This window comes from Colias eurytheme, chromosome 12 (assembly GCF_061535395.1).
Source record: "Colias eurytheme isolate Ceu_HAF_F1 chromosome 12, ilColEury1 Martin Lab GWU primary, whole genome shotgun sequence".
NCBI classification, from domain to species: Eukaryota; Metazoa; Arthropoda; class Insecta; order Lepidoptera; family Pieridae; genus Colias; species Colias eurytheme.
The window spans coordinates 9,174,388-9,190,516 of NC_142991.1; the positions used below are offsets into that span (position 1 = coordinate 9,174,388).

At 31.8% G+C, this 16,129-nt stretch overlaps 2 protein-coding genes across 2 annotated transcripts; both read left to right on the forward strand.

Moving 5' to 3' along the window:
* Positions 1-319: 319 nt before the first annotated feature.
* On the forward strand, positions 320-13,003 carry LOC149904211 (proline-, glutamic acid- and leucine-rich protein 1-like). The gene is made up of 13 exons (XM_090108159.1): positions 320-529; positions 598-745; positions 848-968; positions 1,166-1,288; positions 6,336-6,472; positions 7,432-7,587; positions 8,100-8,195; positions 8,523-8,676; positions 9,603-9,718; positions 10,038-10,137; positions 11,058-11,237; positions 11,710-11,879; positions 12,135-13,003. The coding sequence occupies exons 1-13, from the start codon at positions 526-528 to the stop codon at positions 12,934-12,936; spliced, it is 2,307 nt and encodes a 768-aa protein (XP_089964285.1). The 5' UTR covers positions 320-525; the 3' UTR covers positions 12,937-13,003.
* Positions 13,004-13,371: 368 nt separating this feature from the next.
* Tcs3 (Probable tRNA N6-adenosine threonylcarbamoyltransferase Tcs3) lies at positions 13,372-16,000 on the forward strand. The gene is made up of 6 exons (XM_090107988.1): positions 13,372-13,577; positions 13,812-14,033; positions 14,469-14,619; positions 14,949-15,055; positions 15,207-15,373; positions 15,744-16,000. Exons 1-6 carry the CDS (start codon positions 13,463-13,465, stop codon positions 15,984-15,986), a joined length of 1,005 nt encoding a protein of 334 aa, XP_089964114.1. The 5' UTR covers positions 13,372-13,462; the 3' UTR covers positions 15,987-16,000.
* Positions 16,001-16,129: the final 129 nt, after the last annotated feature.

Genomic DNA, 16,129 nt, shown 5'->3' on the forward strand with positions numbered 1-16,129 from the left:
GTTACTGTCGCGCTCGTTAATCGTAATATAATCATTATTACTCAAATTCTCTATTTCTGAATTTTGTGCAGGCTCTCTACATTTCACTAAGCGCTATAGTTGCTTGCCGAAAAGAGTAAGTTAATTACATAATTAATTTCACCTACATAAGAAAATATTTAAGTTCTATTATAGGTACATATTTTAAGTATAGAACGATGACTTAACCCAATCTCATAATATTCATACATTTTAGCCACTGACCTTAGAAATATCCAGCAAATTATGAATTTGGGTTAAAACTAGTTCGTATTCTTGAGAAATCTCTGAGAAATAGGAACGTTTGCCGTCAATGTCAAATTGTATCAAGTGACTTTTTTAATTTTTTGTCAATGTCAGATGATTTAATAACGTGCATTGAAGAAGAAAGCAAGATTAAATTTAAATTTTATTTTTGTATATTAAATGCATATAATAAAGTGTGTATAACTTGAGCAGATATTAAAGCACTTTCTAATTTGTTAGTAAAGTGTTACGGCACCGAAAATGAGTAAGTATTATAGCAGCATGTTCGCATTGTTAAATAACATGCAAATTATTAAAAAGTTACCCTTTCAGGTCAAATATTGAATAGAATAAGTGAAGTGGACCCAAACAATAGTGAAGCTGTTAAAGAAAGTGTCGGTGTTTTCTTCCAAAATTTATCAAAACATGTAGATCAGGACAGCATTAGATGGCTTCGAGCCTTAGAAGACGTGATCAACCGGTATTATAACCTTAAATAAATAACAGAAATACATATAATTCATCAACCATTCTGTGATAATTATATCAACAGCAAAAAATTAAATTTTTATTCATATTTCAGTTTTCCCAAGTACTGCATCAATCATCGAACAACATTTGAATCATATCTGATTCATTTTATTGATTCGCATAACAATAGCAATGTAATTGCTGCAGCAAAATGTGCTCATCTATTACAACAGGTAACTTCCATCAGAATATACTTTTATTCACCATAGAGAGAGATAATTTTTTATTTTATAAAATGTTTGTGACTTGCTGACTTACTGATCTATCAATGCACAGAAAGTCTGTAAAGGCAGGTAGTTGAGTTGCATGTCTTGTTGTCTGTTTACATATTCAATGGTATTGTACAAGAATGTTTTATTTTTTTCTTTAGATAAAAACTACAAATCCAAAATTGGGATGGAGACGTCACATGATTCTGCTGTGTTATTCAGCTAATAAACTGATGGGTAAAATATACTCGACTACCACAAGTACTTTGAAAGATGATGTTATGGTATGTTGATTTATATATTTTTCATTTGTAACAATTATATAGATTCAAAGTATAAAAAAAAAATACGTGTGGCACTTGGGGACTGCCGTGGTAATGCTATTGCATGCCTTCAAGCCACACCTGCGCGCCCGCCCCCGTGGGGAGCGTGAGGTTTTTTCATTACGGAATTTCTGGATTCGGTCCCCGCGCACAAGGCCCGCAATAGAAGCTATGCAATAGCTTAAAAAGTTTATTGGAAAGAAGCATTAAAGATAATTTTAATTGTAAATTTTTTCAATTGTATTAATAATACATCATCAATACATATAATAAAATTCTAGAACAGTGGTGTCTGTACAATGAAAATATATAAAAAAAAATTAGCAGGGGTTATTACTAAATCGATCCCAAACCCAAACTATCGTTAAAATTTTTTTTGTCTGTTTGTCTGTTTGTCCGTTTGTCTGTTTGTCTGTATGTTTGAACACGCTAATCTCAGAAACGGCTTATCCGATTTAAATGCGGTTTTCACTTATATGTTGTGGTAATCTTCATTTAACATTTAGTGTTTATTTCATGTCAATCGGTTTATAAATAAAAAAGTTATGACCATTTAAGTATTTACGGCGAACATTTGCTACTATTATACAGTGTACGATAAAACGTAAGTTATCTTTTATACGCTACAGTTATTTCTATAAAATGTCCAGGTGATCACATCGAAAGTCCCCAAGAGTGGGGTGGGGGTGGGGGGGTAAGCTGAGGTAGTAGGGGGGAGGGGTCAAATTAAAATTATGCTTATTTTTAGGTAAATTTTATACATAAAATGTCCTTTAAGTTATGTCGTATTATAATATTTTTAACCCCCGACGCAAAAAGATGGGTGATAAGTGTTTGACCGCTATGTGTGTCTGTGTGTGTAAGTATCTGTTTGTGCCACCGTAGCTCGCTAGCAGGTAATAATGGCTGGCGTCCACTAGGCGGATCGGGCCGGGCCGCATCGCAACGCAAAAATACGCCGGCCTATGTTTTGTATGAAACATCGTCCATTAGCGACGGATCGGGTCGGGGCGGGCCGCAACGCATTGGCGGATATCGCTTCGCAGGCGGATTTCTGCCGGCGGTGCGCTGCGGCCCGGCGCGCCCCGACCCGTATAGTGGACGCAGGCAGGCGGATGTAAGCGGCGAGCGTCTGTTAGATAAAATCCGCCTAGGCGGTCCGCCGCGCCCCGTACAGGTGGACACAGGAGCAAACAGCGCGTCCATTAGAGACGGCCCGTTGCGATGCGGCCCGGCCCGATCCGCCTCTAATGGACGCCTAGCATTAGATGCGGTTTTTTTGTTAGGCAGCATATTTTCCGACGCTTGTTCTTAGATAAACTGTATCAAAATAGGTTAATCCATTTATTATACCTAGGTGTACATATAGAGGTAAAAGTAGGAATGAAAATAACTAAAGTTATCGAATATACTTTGATATATTAAATGAAAAGTAAACGACCTATCAGTAACAATAATATTACGATTATAAATTTCGTGGCCAGAAATAATTTAGTTTTAAAAAGCTAACCTAACCTAACCTAACCTAACCTATCCTTTTCCACCTTATAGAAATTTTTCCTGACGTATAGAAATTTTCCTGGCTTATATAAATTTTCCTGACGTATAGAAATTTTCCTGGCGTATGGAAATTTTCCAGACTTAGAAAAATTTTCCTAACCTAACCTAACCTAAACTATCCTTTTCCACCTTATAGAAATTTTTCCTGACGTATAGAAATTTTCCTGGCTTATACAAATTTTCCAGACGTATAGAAATTTTCCTGGCGTATGGAAATTTTCCGGACTTAGAAAAATTTTCCTAACCTAACCTAACCTAACCTAACCTATCCTTTTCCACCTTATAGAAATTTTTCCTGACGTATAGAAATTTTCCTGACTTATACATATAAATTTTCCTGACGTATAGAAATTTTCCTGACGTATAGAAATTTTCCTGGCGTATGGAAATTTTCCGGACTTAGAAAAATTTTCCTGACTTATACGAATTTTCCTCATCTGTATAAATTTTCCCGACGTATAGAATTTTTCCTGGCGTATGGAAATTTTCCGGACTTATACGAATTTTCCTCAGATAAAATTCATTCATTTATTCCTACTTTTACCCCTATATCAAATAAATGGATGAACCGATTTTGATAAAATTTGACCATTTGTTTCTGACAGGTCGTCTATGCCTGGAAAATATCCGGAAAATGCGTGAAAATGTCCGAAAAAAGCGTGGGAAAATGCCCGGAAAACGAAAAATAGGTCGACTTAACCTGTAACCCTGTATAGTCCAGGAGGAATCGGCGCATGAGTACCGAAAACTATTCCACCTCAATTTTTTTACGTGATCCTCTTCAAATTGCCCTACTGATGATATAAATGCATGTTGCCATGGGGCAACCCGGTGCCATATTGTTTAAACCGAAATTGTTTAAACAATTGCAAGGAATTGTTATTTTTCAACCGGACAAATTTTTTTTATATTTTTTATCGAAATACCAATAAAAAAGGTCCAATTACTTTTCACGATAAAGTTAATATTTTCAAAGATATGAATTTTTTAAGGTTTGAAAAATCTCAAATTTGGGTACTTTCGACCCATGAAAAATATATTTAAAAAAAAAATAATATATAAGTAATATTTTTTTTTCAATTCTCTATACAATAGTTAATAATATTGTTAATAGAGATTTAAGAAAATTTCATTGTTTATATCTGTTTTTTAATTGTTAACTTCGCGCGCTCACAAATAATATAAGTTGCATACTTCTATGTGGTTGTGATTCAGAAGACTGTAAGAATATAATATATAAAAATAATATTGATAATAAATAAATACTTATTTTTAAATCTTGTTTTATTATTTCATACTTCTCCATCTATAACTTTCGTTTGAAGAAGTTATTCAATGTAATTAATAAGGTAAAAGACCTAGTTATTGACACTTTAAATTTTATTTTAGTTAAAAAAAAAACAAATCAATTCTAATAAATTAATAAATATAATTTTTGAATTAAAAATTTTAAGATCTTTGGTTTTTTGAGAACATTTCATTCTTTTAATTAAAATCAAATTGCGAGTGTCAAACAACTAGGCCAGTGTCAATAACTGGGTCTTTTACCTTACTTGCTGTTTCAATAACAAAAAAGTAATATAAACTGACAAAAAAGTAATTTTAATTACATGTTTCAATTTATGCTTAAATAACTTTAAAAAAATTGATTTCAGAAAAAAATATATAAGAAACAAATTGTAGACAATTTAATTATTAATAAGATTGCTCTCTTTAGAAATCTTGATAAAGTTGATAGTTTTTAAGATAAATGATAAATAATGATTCAAGACACAGAGAGGCCGATGCAGCGCATGAGTAAGAGAGAGACGGCGATACTTAAAGGTAAGCGGCGCGTACTTGTGAGCGCGCGAAGTTAACAATTAAAAAACAGATATAAACAATGAAATTTTCTTAAATCTCTATTAACAATATTATTAACTATTGTATAGAGAATTGAAAAAAAAATATTACTTATATATTATTTTTTTTTTAAATATATTTTTCATGGGTCGAAAGTACCCAAATTTGAGATTTTTCAAACCTTAAAAAATTCATATCTTTGAAAATATTAACTTTATCGTGAAAAGTAATTGGACCTTTTTTATTGGTATTTCGATAAAAAATATAAAAAAAATTTGTCCGGTTGAAAAATAACAATTCCTTGCAATTGTTTAAACAATTTCGGTTTAAACAATATGGCACCGGGTTGCCCCATGGCAACATGCATTTATATCATCAGTAGGGCAATTTGAAGAGGATCACGTAAAAAAATTGAGGTGGAATAGTTTTCGGTACTCATGCGCCGATTCCTCCTGGACTAGTATATAAAACCTGGGTAAAAGTGGGAATGAAAAAAACGAATGTTGTCGGTTATACCCAAGTGATATATCAAATGTAAATAGACGACCTGTCAGAAACAAATGGTCAAATTTTATCAAAATCGGTTCATCCATTTATTTGATATAGGGGTAAAAGTAGGAATAAATAAATAAATGAATTTTATCAAATACATATACTCAAGTGAAGTATCTAATGAAAGACATGACGTGTGACATGAAGTACAATAAGAAATATTTTATCGAAATTGGTTCATCCATTTATTGGATATAGGTATAAAAGTGGTAATAAAAAAATGAATTTTGTTAAATATACCCAAGTGGCTTATCAAATGAAAGGGCATGACATGACGTGAGAAGTATAATGAGGCATATTTAATCAAAATCGGTTCATCCATTTATTGGATTATAGCGGTAAAAGTGGGAATGAATAATCGAATGTGGTCAAACAATATACTCAAGCGGCATATCAATTGACGTGTGAATTACAATTAGTCATGTTTTATCAAAATCGGTTCATCTGTTTATTGCATATAATATTGGCACCTTAGTGTTGATATAGTGGGGATAAATAATCCAAATGGAGCACCAAACGTGATATGTCGTGTACATATAAGTACAATTAGACATGGTTTACATCAAAATCGGTTCTGCCATTTACTAGGGGTGAAAGGGAAAAGTTGAAAGTCTGTGAAAGTAGAAGGATATGGGAGCGGGAGGATAGCCATATCCTGGAGATTTTGAACTCTTCTGTAACAAAGTTTTATAGCTCAGTTTAATTTTACTAACAGTTACTTTATGTTATTATTTATTTTATTTCTTAACTGTAAAATAATCTGTAAGTACTTATAATTTAGTTGTTTATGGTAGTACGTGTTTCAAGACGTGTTTACTCAATAATTGTGTGTTAAGTAGTAACTACTATGCAGTCACTATTCCACGCGGACGAAGTCGCGGGCACAGCTAGTATTGCACTATATTTTTTAAAACCTACCATAAAGCATCTTCACAATGAATGAAAAAAATGCACTGTAAAAAGAAATCACATTTTTTATTATACAGAAAGTCCTTATCTAGTAAGTATTATTTTAATATTATGTAAAAAAAAACTGTTTTATTTTCCCTTTCAGAATGATATTCAGTCAAATATGTCTCCACTTGTAGAAAAATTGTTAAATGTAACCAAAGTGCCAAAAAATACAGAAAGGACGAAAATATTAAACAACAGGCTAAAAAATGTTTTCATCTTCATACAGGCTATGCTTGTGTAAGTACTTTAATAATTTATTGGGTATTTTAAGTTTAATGATAAATAAATAAAATAACTTTCAATTTCAAACTTCCCTTGTTTGTATGATTTTTTGTTATGTTCCTTCAAATTAGCTATACTAACTGAGGAGCTTCGGAACAAAAACCGCTAAATCCACTTTCTAAGATTTTTGACAAATCGGAAAAAACGTTTTATTTCTTTGTTTTTTTAGGTAAAAGAGAGTAGAAAATCTTAATATATCAACATTAGCAACATTGTTTGGTGGCCAAAACAACAGATTCGTGTGTGAAGTAATAAACGAAAAAAAAAATGGATATAGCGGTTTTTGCTTAGACTATCCGGATTTATCGTTTTTTGAAAAAATCAACTAAGGATTTATCGCTATGTGAAAAAACCATTAACATTTTTGGTTAAAACTAAGTATATGAGGAATTAAATAATTAAAAATAAAAAATTGATATATCGGTTTTTGTCTCAACCTTATAAAAATCTATCAAATTTATGTAGGATTTATCGGTTTCTGTTAAGATATCAATTTTCTTTTACCTCATCAGTGGATTTATCGGTATCTGTATAGATCATTTAACTTGAAGCGCATTTTTCTACTAGATTCATCGGCTTTAGAACAGATTCAATAAGCTTATCATGTAAAATTATGCAAAAGCATCGAAATTACAAAAAAAAAAAAAAAAAAAATACAGCATGGCGTTTATCGGTTTTTGTTCCGACCCTCCTCAACTATAATAATCGGTATTTTTAGGGGCAAATTGAAAAACTATAGTATTTTTAGCATTTTTAAATAATATGTAGGTATGGACCTTCATATTATTTAAAAAAAAAGCTTTTCTAGTTGGAGTTTCTTTTTATTATGTGCAAAGATGGAGCTTTCTTTTATAAATTTCTTAATACAATGTTATCTAAAACTAATGAACATTTATTTATTATAAATATTACAGGGAAATATATCCAACAGCCAAACCAATCCAGCCGCAAATGATTCTAGATTTAATCGTGCAAATATTAAGTATAGCTCGAGTGACTAGTGACACTATGGAGGACCTTGTTGCTATGAAAACGCAAGCACTGCGCACATTGGATGCACTTATAGCTTGGTATGTACTATGTAGCTTGGTTTTGAAGGTTTGATTTTTAATTATTTGTGAATCTAGAAATATATTTTTAGTAATAGAGATATATAGAAAGAAAAGAAGGAATAATTCAGCACCACACCAAACAAAAAGGAAATATAATAAAAATAGTAGTAGTAGCAGAAGAAATGGATCATTAACTGTTATTTTTTTATTATTATTACTATTGAATCCTTCTTGGTAGAAGTGATATTTCAAATCAATGGAAGTTTTATTAAATTACAAAAAAATGTGTTAAAGTTTACATGAATATTTTTTTGCATTTGAGTTGACTTATCTAAATTTCACTGGTTTTTTTTTAAGCTTTTGCATAGCTTCTATCGCGGGCCTTGAGCGCGGACACCGAATCCAGAAATTTAGTAACGAACGGGGACGGGCGCGGAGGTGTGGCTTGAAGGCATAGCATGTAATAGCTTTACCGCGGCAGTCCCTGAGTGACACACGTCTTTTTCCTTATTTATAATTGTATGTTTCAGTCTAGGACCCAATCTGATACCATATTCGCCACTGGTATTCAGGCTGGTGATGCAAACATTGAGATGGAGTTCCGATAATCCCAATGATCATACCAAGTAAGTTTCTGATTGTTTATTTTCTTTTATAATCTGTATAGAAAAATGTATGTTTTTGAAGTCAAATTACTTAGGTTTATACTTAAAATGAATAAGTAAACAATTTGATGAATAAGTAAAAAAAAAAGTTTATATATTTTATCTTTACATTCCTTTGTTATGTAGGGTTATTTGTATTTATTCTACAGCAGATATTCTTGCCATTTCTATTATGTTTTCAAGTGATAACAATGTAAAATATGCGATTTTTTTTTTGTCTAATTTATATATTTTTTAATTTGTGGTGTTTAAATTCATGTATTTGAATAATTTCATATCTTTTTTAAGAACTGTCCGTCGACACGCATATACCACCTTACGGCAATGGCTCACAGTGTTGCATGTATACAAAATGTCGGAAAGTCGCAGCTCATTGGAAGACGAGTTGACCACACACATCATTAATGATATAACGCCGCCTAAAAAAGTTGTTGAACTTACTGTAAGTGATATGAATATTTGTTGTTGTTAGTGTCTCCAACATTTAAAATTTCTTAAGGCACCCGTAACTAGAATGAATAGGTTCTTTTTTATTTAAAGCTAGCTGCTCCGCGCGGTTTCACTCCTGTTGGTCGTAGCGTGATGATATATAGCCTATAACCTTCCTCGATAAATGGGCTATCTAACACCGAAAGAATTTTTCAAATCGGACCAGTAGTTCCCGAGATTAGCGCGTTCAAACAAACAAACAAACAAACTCTTCAGCTTTATAATATTAGTATAGATTAAAATCAAATCTAATTATAATTCTAATACAATATTCTATACTTTTATAATTTAAAAATAGGGTGGTATTTTATATATAAAAATTATCATGTATTATTGTATTCTGGCATGGACGTATAAAAAAAGGCGGACACCGTTTTACGAACAAACAACGTGAAGCCACCGTAGTAAGCTAGCGATCGTGTAAAGACAATGAACACGCACACATTCACACCATAGTAAGCTAGTCGGCCGCCATTACGTCGTGAACTACCGACTGATTAACTGCGTCACTGTTTCACAAAAAATATTTAAAATGCCGCCTTGCGTGGTTAAATGGTGTCGCAACAGTACAATTTTAAATAACAAAACACAAGGGATTACATTCCACAGGGAAGCAAGTTATTTCTTTTATGTTTTAATGACAAAATTATTACGGCAAAATTTATAGAAAAAAATACAGCCGCCATTTTCATCAGGACAGCTGTTGTCATGGCAACATGGCACACACACATGGATGTGTCGCCGCCATTACTAGGCTTCACTCAATGTTTAGGCGATATACCGTCCGTCTTTTTTATACGTCCATGTATTCTGGTATCTTTGTGTTATTAATTAAACTGTGCAAGTAAATTTTCAAGTTTTTATATCATTTATTATTAGATGGGTCCACAACCAACGAGAAATATGAGTAAAAAGGCGCAGAAAAAGCTGAAAGCCAGACAAATTAACGAGAGTGGTTTGGCAGCTCATATGCCGGGAAAAAATAAGATATCCAAGTAAGTATAAACTAAAAATAACATTGCTTTTTTTATTGAAGGGTTGTTTAAACCTGTTATTGTTTCGGTATTATTTGTCAATTTTCTCATAATTGTTTGTTAAAGCATCTTCTATCCATGTTTTTAGCATATTCATTTTCCTCTATATATTTAAAAAGTATTTATTTTATAAATTTGAAATGGGATAAGAAGGTAATGAACATTTCTTTATAAATAGGAAAGCATCTGGTTTATTTGTTACAAACAATTTGAATACTTATATAAATCGCTTTTTTATGAAAATAAAATTTTAATGAACATAATAATGATTTTGTTATAGATCGGAAGTAATGAACAACGAAGTAGCAATGGCGGCGTTGGATTGTGCGGAAGCATTGTTCATTGTTGGCGGGATATTTTTGAAACCAATCACACATAAGGTGAGTTTTTTTACTCTTACCACACCCCGGACACTTCATACAAATTTATCGTTTTGACAGTCACACTGTAGAGACTGCAAATGTGTGTGCTAACGCTTTATGGTTGGCACATTTGTGACTAGTGTAAAAAAAATTCACGTTTTTCTGGTGAAATACATCCGTAAACAGCACAATATCTAACCATTTTCTACGAAAAACAATAATCACAAATCCAAAATAAAGTTAATTTGATTAATGTTGTCAATCTTCGTTGCGTATCGTCCTTGCATAAAAATGCGGACCATTTTTAGACTGATCGTGCGGGGTGAGGTAAGTGTTTAATTTTGGCGGGAGGCGGAGAGTGTCCATTCTGTAGCGTTTAGCTACTATTATGTATTCTGTGATATTACCGTCATAGAAGGTCCGTGTACCAGCAGTGGGAATGTATATGGGCTGATAATGATGATTTTTATATTCTACTTCTATATTATCAGATAAATAAAAATTGATACATGTAATTTGTTTTCCAAAACTAACAAATTGTTAAAAACAATAATTTCAAGTTTGAAATTAAGCTGTACATTTTAATATATGTTAATGTAAATGAATTGCAGCTTGATTTTCAGTAATCTTTTTTTACAGTAAAATGTAAAATAATATCTAGATTTGTAGCAAAGAAAAAAAATGCATTTCACATTTGCATTTAAAACGGTCTCGTTTTATATATTATTAGCGATCCGCCCCGGCTTCGCCCATGGTACATATTTCGCAATAAAAGGTAGTCTATGTTCTTTCTCAGGGTTTAAAGATTATCTGTGCCAAATTTCATCAAAATCGGTTTATGAGCCTATTCATTACAATCAAACAAACAAACAAAGTTTTCCTCTTTACTTTTAATATTAGTGTAGATAATAAATATAAATAATAAAAATCTTTCACAGATATTCCAAGAGCGTCTAATCCGCGAATGTTTCAACATACAAGCGTACAGCGAGGCTCACAGTGTAGCGTTATTGAGAACGTTAGAAGCGGTCAGGAAATGTAGTCCACATTCTGTGCCACCGCCTACGCAATATTGCCTACAATTGTATGCCACGTTGGTTAATAGCGGGCAACATGAGGTTAGTGTAATAAAAGCATATTTTTATAATTAAATTTTTTGTTTTTAGATAAACTGTGTTTAGTGTGAGCATTTAATAGTATAAAGATTGTAAGGATACATGGACATAAGCATTGATATTTCGAATTTTAATAGTAGTTTAACATTGTAGATTACAACTACCACATTATATTTCTTAAATTATTTTGGCACGAAAAATCGATTTAACCAATTTTTTGCAAAATATCGTAGTATCTAGAAATAAACGGAGCATAATTATTTCTTAATAATACTCTGTGCATAAAGTTCCAATTTCAAATAATAAAAAAAAAACGCACGATGAGCGCGAATCATAAATTGTTTCGCGCCAAAAATGAAGAATACTTCATACTACATTATACATATAATTATATAGGTTTGCTTGTAGTGTTATTTGTTTTTAATCATTGATTTAAATAGAGGTTGACATAACGTTTTGATTGCTTTAATTTCAGATCGCGACGTTCTGTTCAAGAGCATTATTGGATATAAGATTGCATTTACATTGTTCCCCGCCATCTCTGAACTTTGCGCTGACCGTAGCTCCTGAAAAAGCAACGGATAAGAAAAAACGAGTTTCTGAAAAGAATCGAGCCGTTTTGGAATCACTGTTAGGAAAAGACAAGTAAGTTATATGTGTATAAACTGAAGATATATAAGTGCCTAACATACACATTTTTTATGATTTTATAACTGAATAAATGTTGAACATTTTTAACAGATTTATTAATATGTTTGAATGTGATTAATATTCCTCTTTATATTTAAGGATTAAAAAGATCAACATATTGATAATTTACCTAAATCTAATAATTTAATCCAGTTAACCCTTTGACTTATGTAACATTTTACATATTAATATTTTATTTCTATTTAACAGGATGCCACGCACTGACTTAGAGGACATAATTACAATAGCTGACGAACCAGCGAAGAAAAAGGCGAGATTAGATGAAGACGCGGATAAAATAAGTCTTAGTAGTGAAAACATGAGTTCTGTAGAAATAAGTGACGATTCTGGTACCGAAGATGTACAGGAAGTTAATCAAATTGAAAGGTCTAATTCTGGAGGGGCTTCAATTCAAGAAATAGATAATGAAAGTCAATCTACTCAAGAACGCGAGTCCAATAAAGTGTCGGAAATGATTGTAACTTGCCAAGACGATGAACAAACTCTATGCTTTGAAGATATTCCTAACAAAAGTACTGAAGAAGGAAACATAACTGAAACAAATATTAGTATTTCCAAAGAAAATTCAGACATTTCTTTACACAACGCTCCAACACAAGTGCCATTAAATGATTCAGTTGATACTTTAGACGGTGAAGAAAGACATTCCTTAGAAGTTACCTATGATTATCCAAATACAGGAAGTGAAAAAGTAAAAGTTCTGGACAAAATTGATGACGCCAATCTCCCAAGTACTAATGAAACAGACGATATTCAAATAACTTGCGGGCAAGTTATCCGAAACTCTCAAGATATCGATGCAGAGGGGAAATCTGGGGAAATAGAACTAGACAAGACACCAAAAGTCAATGGTATTGAACATAAAGAAACAGATATAAATGTAGAAATGACGGTTACGGAATGTGATTCTACTCTAGTAGCAAAAAAGAATGCCCTATCTGTAGAAGATATGATGGCTGATTTTGTAGACGAAGTAAATGATGACGCCTAAAAATTAATATTTGTTATGTAATTTTGTATTTGTTTTAGATTAATTAATTGCATTTAATCATTAAAAATTTGTTTATTTCTCGAATTTATATCCTTCATAAGTAGGTTCTAGGTGGTTCTAGCTAATTAATCCTTTTACAACAAGCCATTTCTATAAACTCAATAGTTCATCTAATTGGAAGGCACCACAGGGGGCACCTAATTTTCATGCAATCTTAAATGCTAGAACAGATAAATAGGAACTATTTCAATACGTATTTCTAGAAACTGCAATGAAACGAAGTCCCTGTTTAATTTTATCATAGCTTAGAGTATACAAACTACCTAAGATTCCAAGATTCGTCGAGAACTATAATAAAATATAGTCTGTGGCAATAATTTTTTTATCTACAATTTCGTATGACAATTGACATTGACAGTTATTTATATTTGTAAACAAAAACACGTTTCAATTTTATGATCGCAATATTTTTGCCTATTTTGCAATAGGCAAAAACATTAATTAGAAATTTGTAACTATAAGTAACATGGTAGTAGCAATAGGTTTCGAAGGCAGTGCTAATAAACTCGGTGTGGGAATTGTTAGAGATGGAGAAATACTTGCAAATTGTCGGCGTACATACATAACACCGCCAGGAAAAGGTATTTTGAACCATTAGTGGCTTATCAGTGATATTGAACGTTTGTAATTGTGTAGATGTAATTGTGTAGTGTTTTAATCCTGCTTTAATAAAAAGCCAATAGTAATAATTCTTATTAAAATATACATAACCTATAAAGGTTTTGAAATTAGTCCTTAATACGTTCTTTATTCATTATTAAGTTGAAAATGATATTTGAATTTCATGTATAACTCATAATGTATGATCTATTTAGGGTTTTTACCAAGAGAAACAGCCGAACATCACAGAAACAATATTCATGAAGTTCTTAAAGAAGCCCTTGAACAATCGGGTTTAAAACCAGCAGATATTGATGTAGTGTGCTACACAAAGGGGCCAGGGATGGGCGCTCCTTTGAATGCCTGCGCGATTGTTGCCAGAACATGTGCAAAAGTATGGAATAAACCCATCCTTGGTGTTAATCATTGTATTGGCCGTATCCTTTTATACATTTTTATGTGACAATTTTGAAATTGTTATAATATCCTACCATATATAATATCCACCTTATCTATTACATAAAAGTTTGATACAAAAAAATAGTTTTAATGATACATTTTGCAGTGTCTAAATTTGTATTCACACCCAGCCATCATTCTCAGCTGTACCTACATATCACTACATAGTATAAAACAAAGTCGCTTTTTCTGTCCCTATGTATGCTTAAATCTTTAAAACTACGCAACGGATTTTGATGCGGTTTTTTGGTAATAGATAGAGTGATTCAAGAAGAAGGTTTTAGTATATAATTTATTATGTTTTAGACAAAGCGGGCGAAGCCGCGGGCGGAAAGCTAGTTTATTATATTTTAATGTACCAAAATATGAAAGTTTAACAATTTAAACCAACAATAACCTTAACCAATAATCAGATATAGAAATGGGTCGACTCATTACGAAAGCAAACAACCCCACGGTTCTTTATGTTAGTGGCGGCAACACTCAAATTATTGCTTACTCCAGGCAGCGATACAGGATATTTGGGGAGACTATAGATATTGCAGTTGGAAATTGTTTAGATAGGTTAGTAGCAAAAAATTTATTTGTTTGAAAAAATAAATCCATTAATTTTGTTACTATGTATGTATTATCTTGACAGATCTATACATATATATAAAAATGAAACCCGTTTCGCGTTGTCACGGCATCACGTGTGAACGGCTGAACCGATTTCGATAATTATTTTTTTTAAATGTTTGTGGAAGTCCAAGGACGTTTCTTATGTAGAGAAAACGTAAATATGTACCATGGGCGAAGCCAGGGCGGACCGCTAGTATTTGATAAATGAACTTATTTTCTATGAAGAAGAGTATAGATAACTACATATATTAATATTTTGAAATGGATTTCAGGTTTGCCAGAGTATTAAAATTATCTAACGCACCAAGTCCTGGATACAACATTGAACAAATGGCTAAGAAAGGAAAAAAGTATTTACATTTACCATATTGTGTAAAAGGTTAGTATTATCTCTTATGAATAGGTCCACTAAAAATAATTATTGTATAAATCGATCAGATTAACCATTTAACAGATCGATATAAGTTTTTAAATAAAATTAAGGGGCGAAATATGCAAGCTATGTATACAATAAAATAAATTATTTTCAGGTATGGATGTCAGTTTCTCAGGCATTTTATCATATATGGAGGACAAAATAGATGATTTATTAAAAGAATATACACCAGAAGATTTATGTTATTCCTTACAAGAAACTGTATTTGCCATGTTGGTCGAAATCACTGAGAGAGCCATGGCCCACTGTGAATCTGATGAGGTAACTTTAATTTTGTAAAATAAATAATTTTAAGTATTTAAAAACTGCAAATTAAAAAGAAGCATATTCAATATTCTCTATGTATTCATATAACATATTAATAGTATTAAAGATTTATCTGGTTATGAGTACTTTGCAATAAAACATACAGAATGCCTACTAAAATATAAAAAAATTAATTATTAAATGAGTGTAATGCTTTTGTACTTTAGCATTGTGTGGTATAATATAAATTCTACTATCTACATAATATTATGTAAATTGTAAGTTGTAACTATGAATTTAAAGCTTTCCTTGATAAAATTATAAAAAAAAAATTCGCAATATTAATTTTTTCCTATTAAATAAATTTAATTTTATAATTTTTCAGGTTCTAATCGTAGGCGGCGTAGGTTGCAACGAAAGATTACAAGACATGATGGGAGTCATGTGTTCAGAGCGAGGTGCCAAAATATTTGCAACGGATGAACGGTTTTGCATAGACAATGGTGTAATGATAGCTCACGCGGGAGCGTTAGCGCATGCGTCGGGAAGTAGAATGGATTTCAATGAATCTACAGTTACACAGAGATATAGAACTGATGATGTTTTTGTTACATGGAGATGCGATTAAATGATTGTTTGAAATTGTTGTTTTTATTTAGCTTCAGATATATATAAGGGATTGATTTGTGGATGGATATGAATACGAAAGAAGTAAATAAAATAAATGCAGATAAAATATTTAGTCTTCAAAATATTTTTTGAAGATGTTTA

Coding starts and splice junctions, on each gene's coding strand:
- LOC149904211 (XM_090108159.1), top strand. Junction 7,588..8,099: donor TTGGATGCACTTATAGCTTG/GTATGTACTATG, acceptor TGTATGTTTCAG/TCTAGGACCCAATCTGATAC. Junction 11,238..11,709: donor TTAATAGCGGGCAACATGAG/GTTAGTGTAATA, acceptor CTTTAATTTCAG/ATCGCGACGTTCTGTTCAAG.
- Tcs3 (XM_090107988.1), top strand. CDS start 13,463: ATGGTAGTAGCAATAGGTTTCGAAGGCAGTGCTAATAAACTCGGTGTG. Junction 13,578..13,811: donor CATAACACCGCCAGGAAAAG/GTATTTTGAACC, acceptor TGATCTATTTAG/GGTTTTTACCAAGAGAAACA. Junction 15,374..15,743: donor CCCACTGTGAATCTGATGAG/GTAACTTTAATT, acceptor ATAATTTTTCAG/GTTCTAATCGTAGGCGGCGT.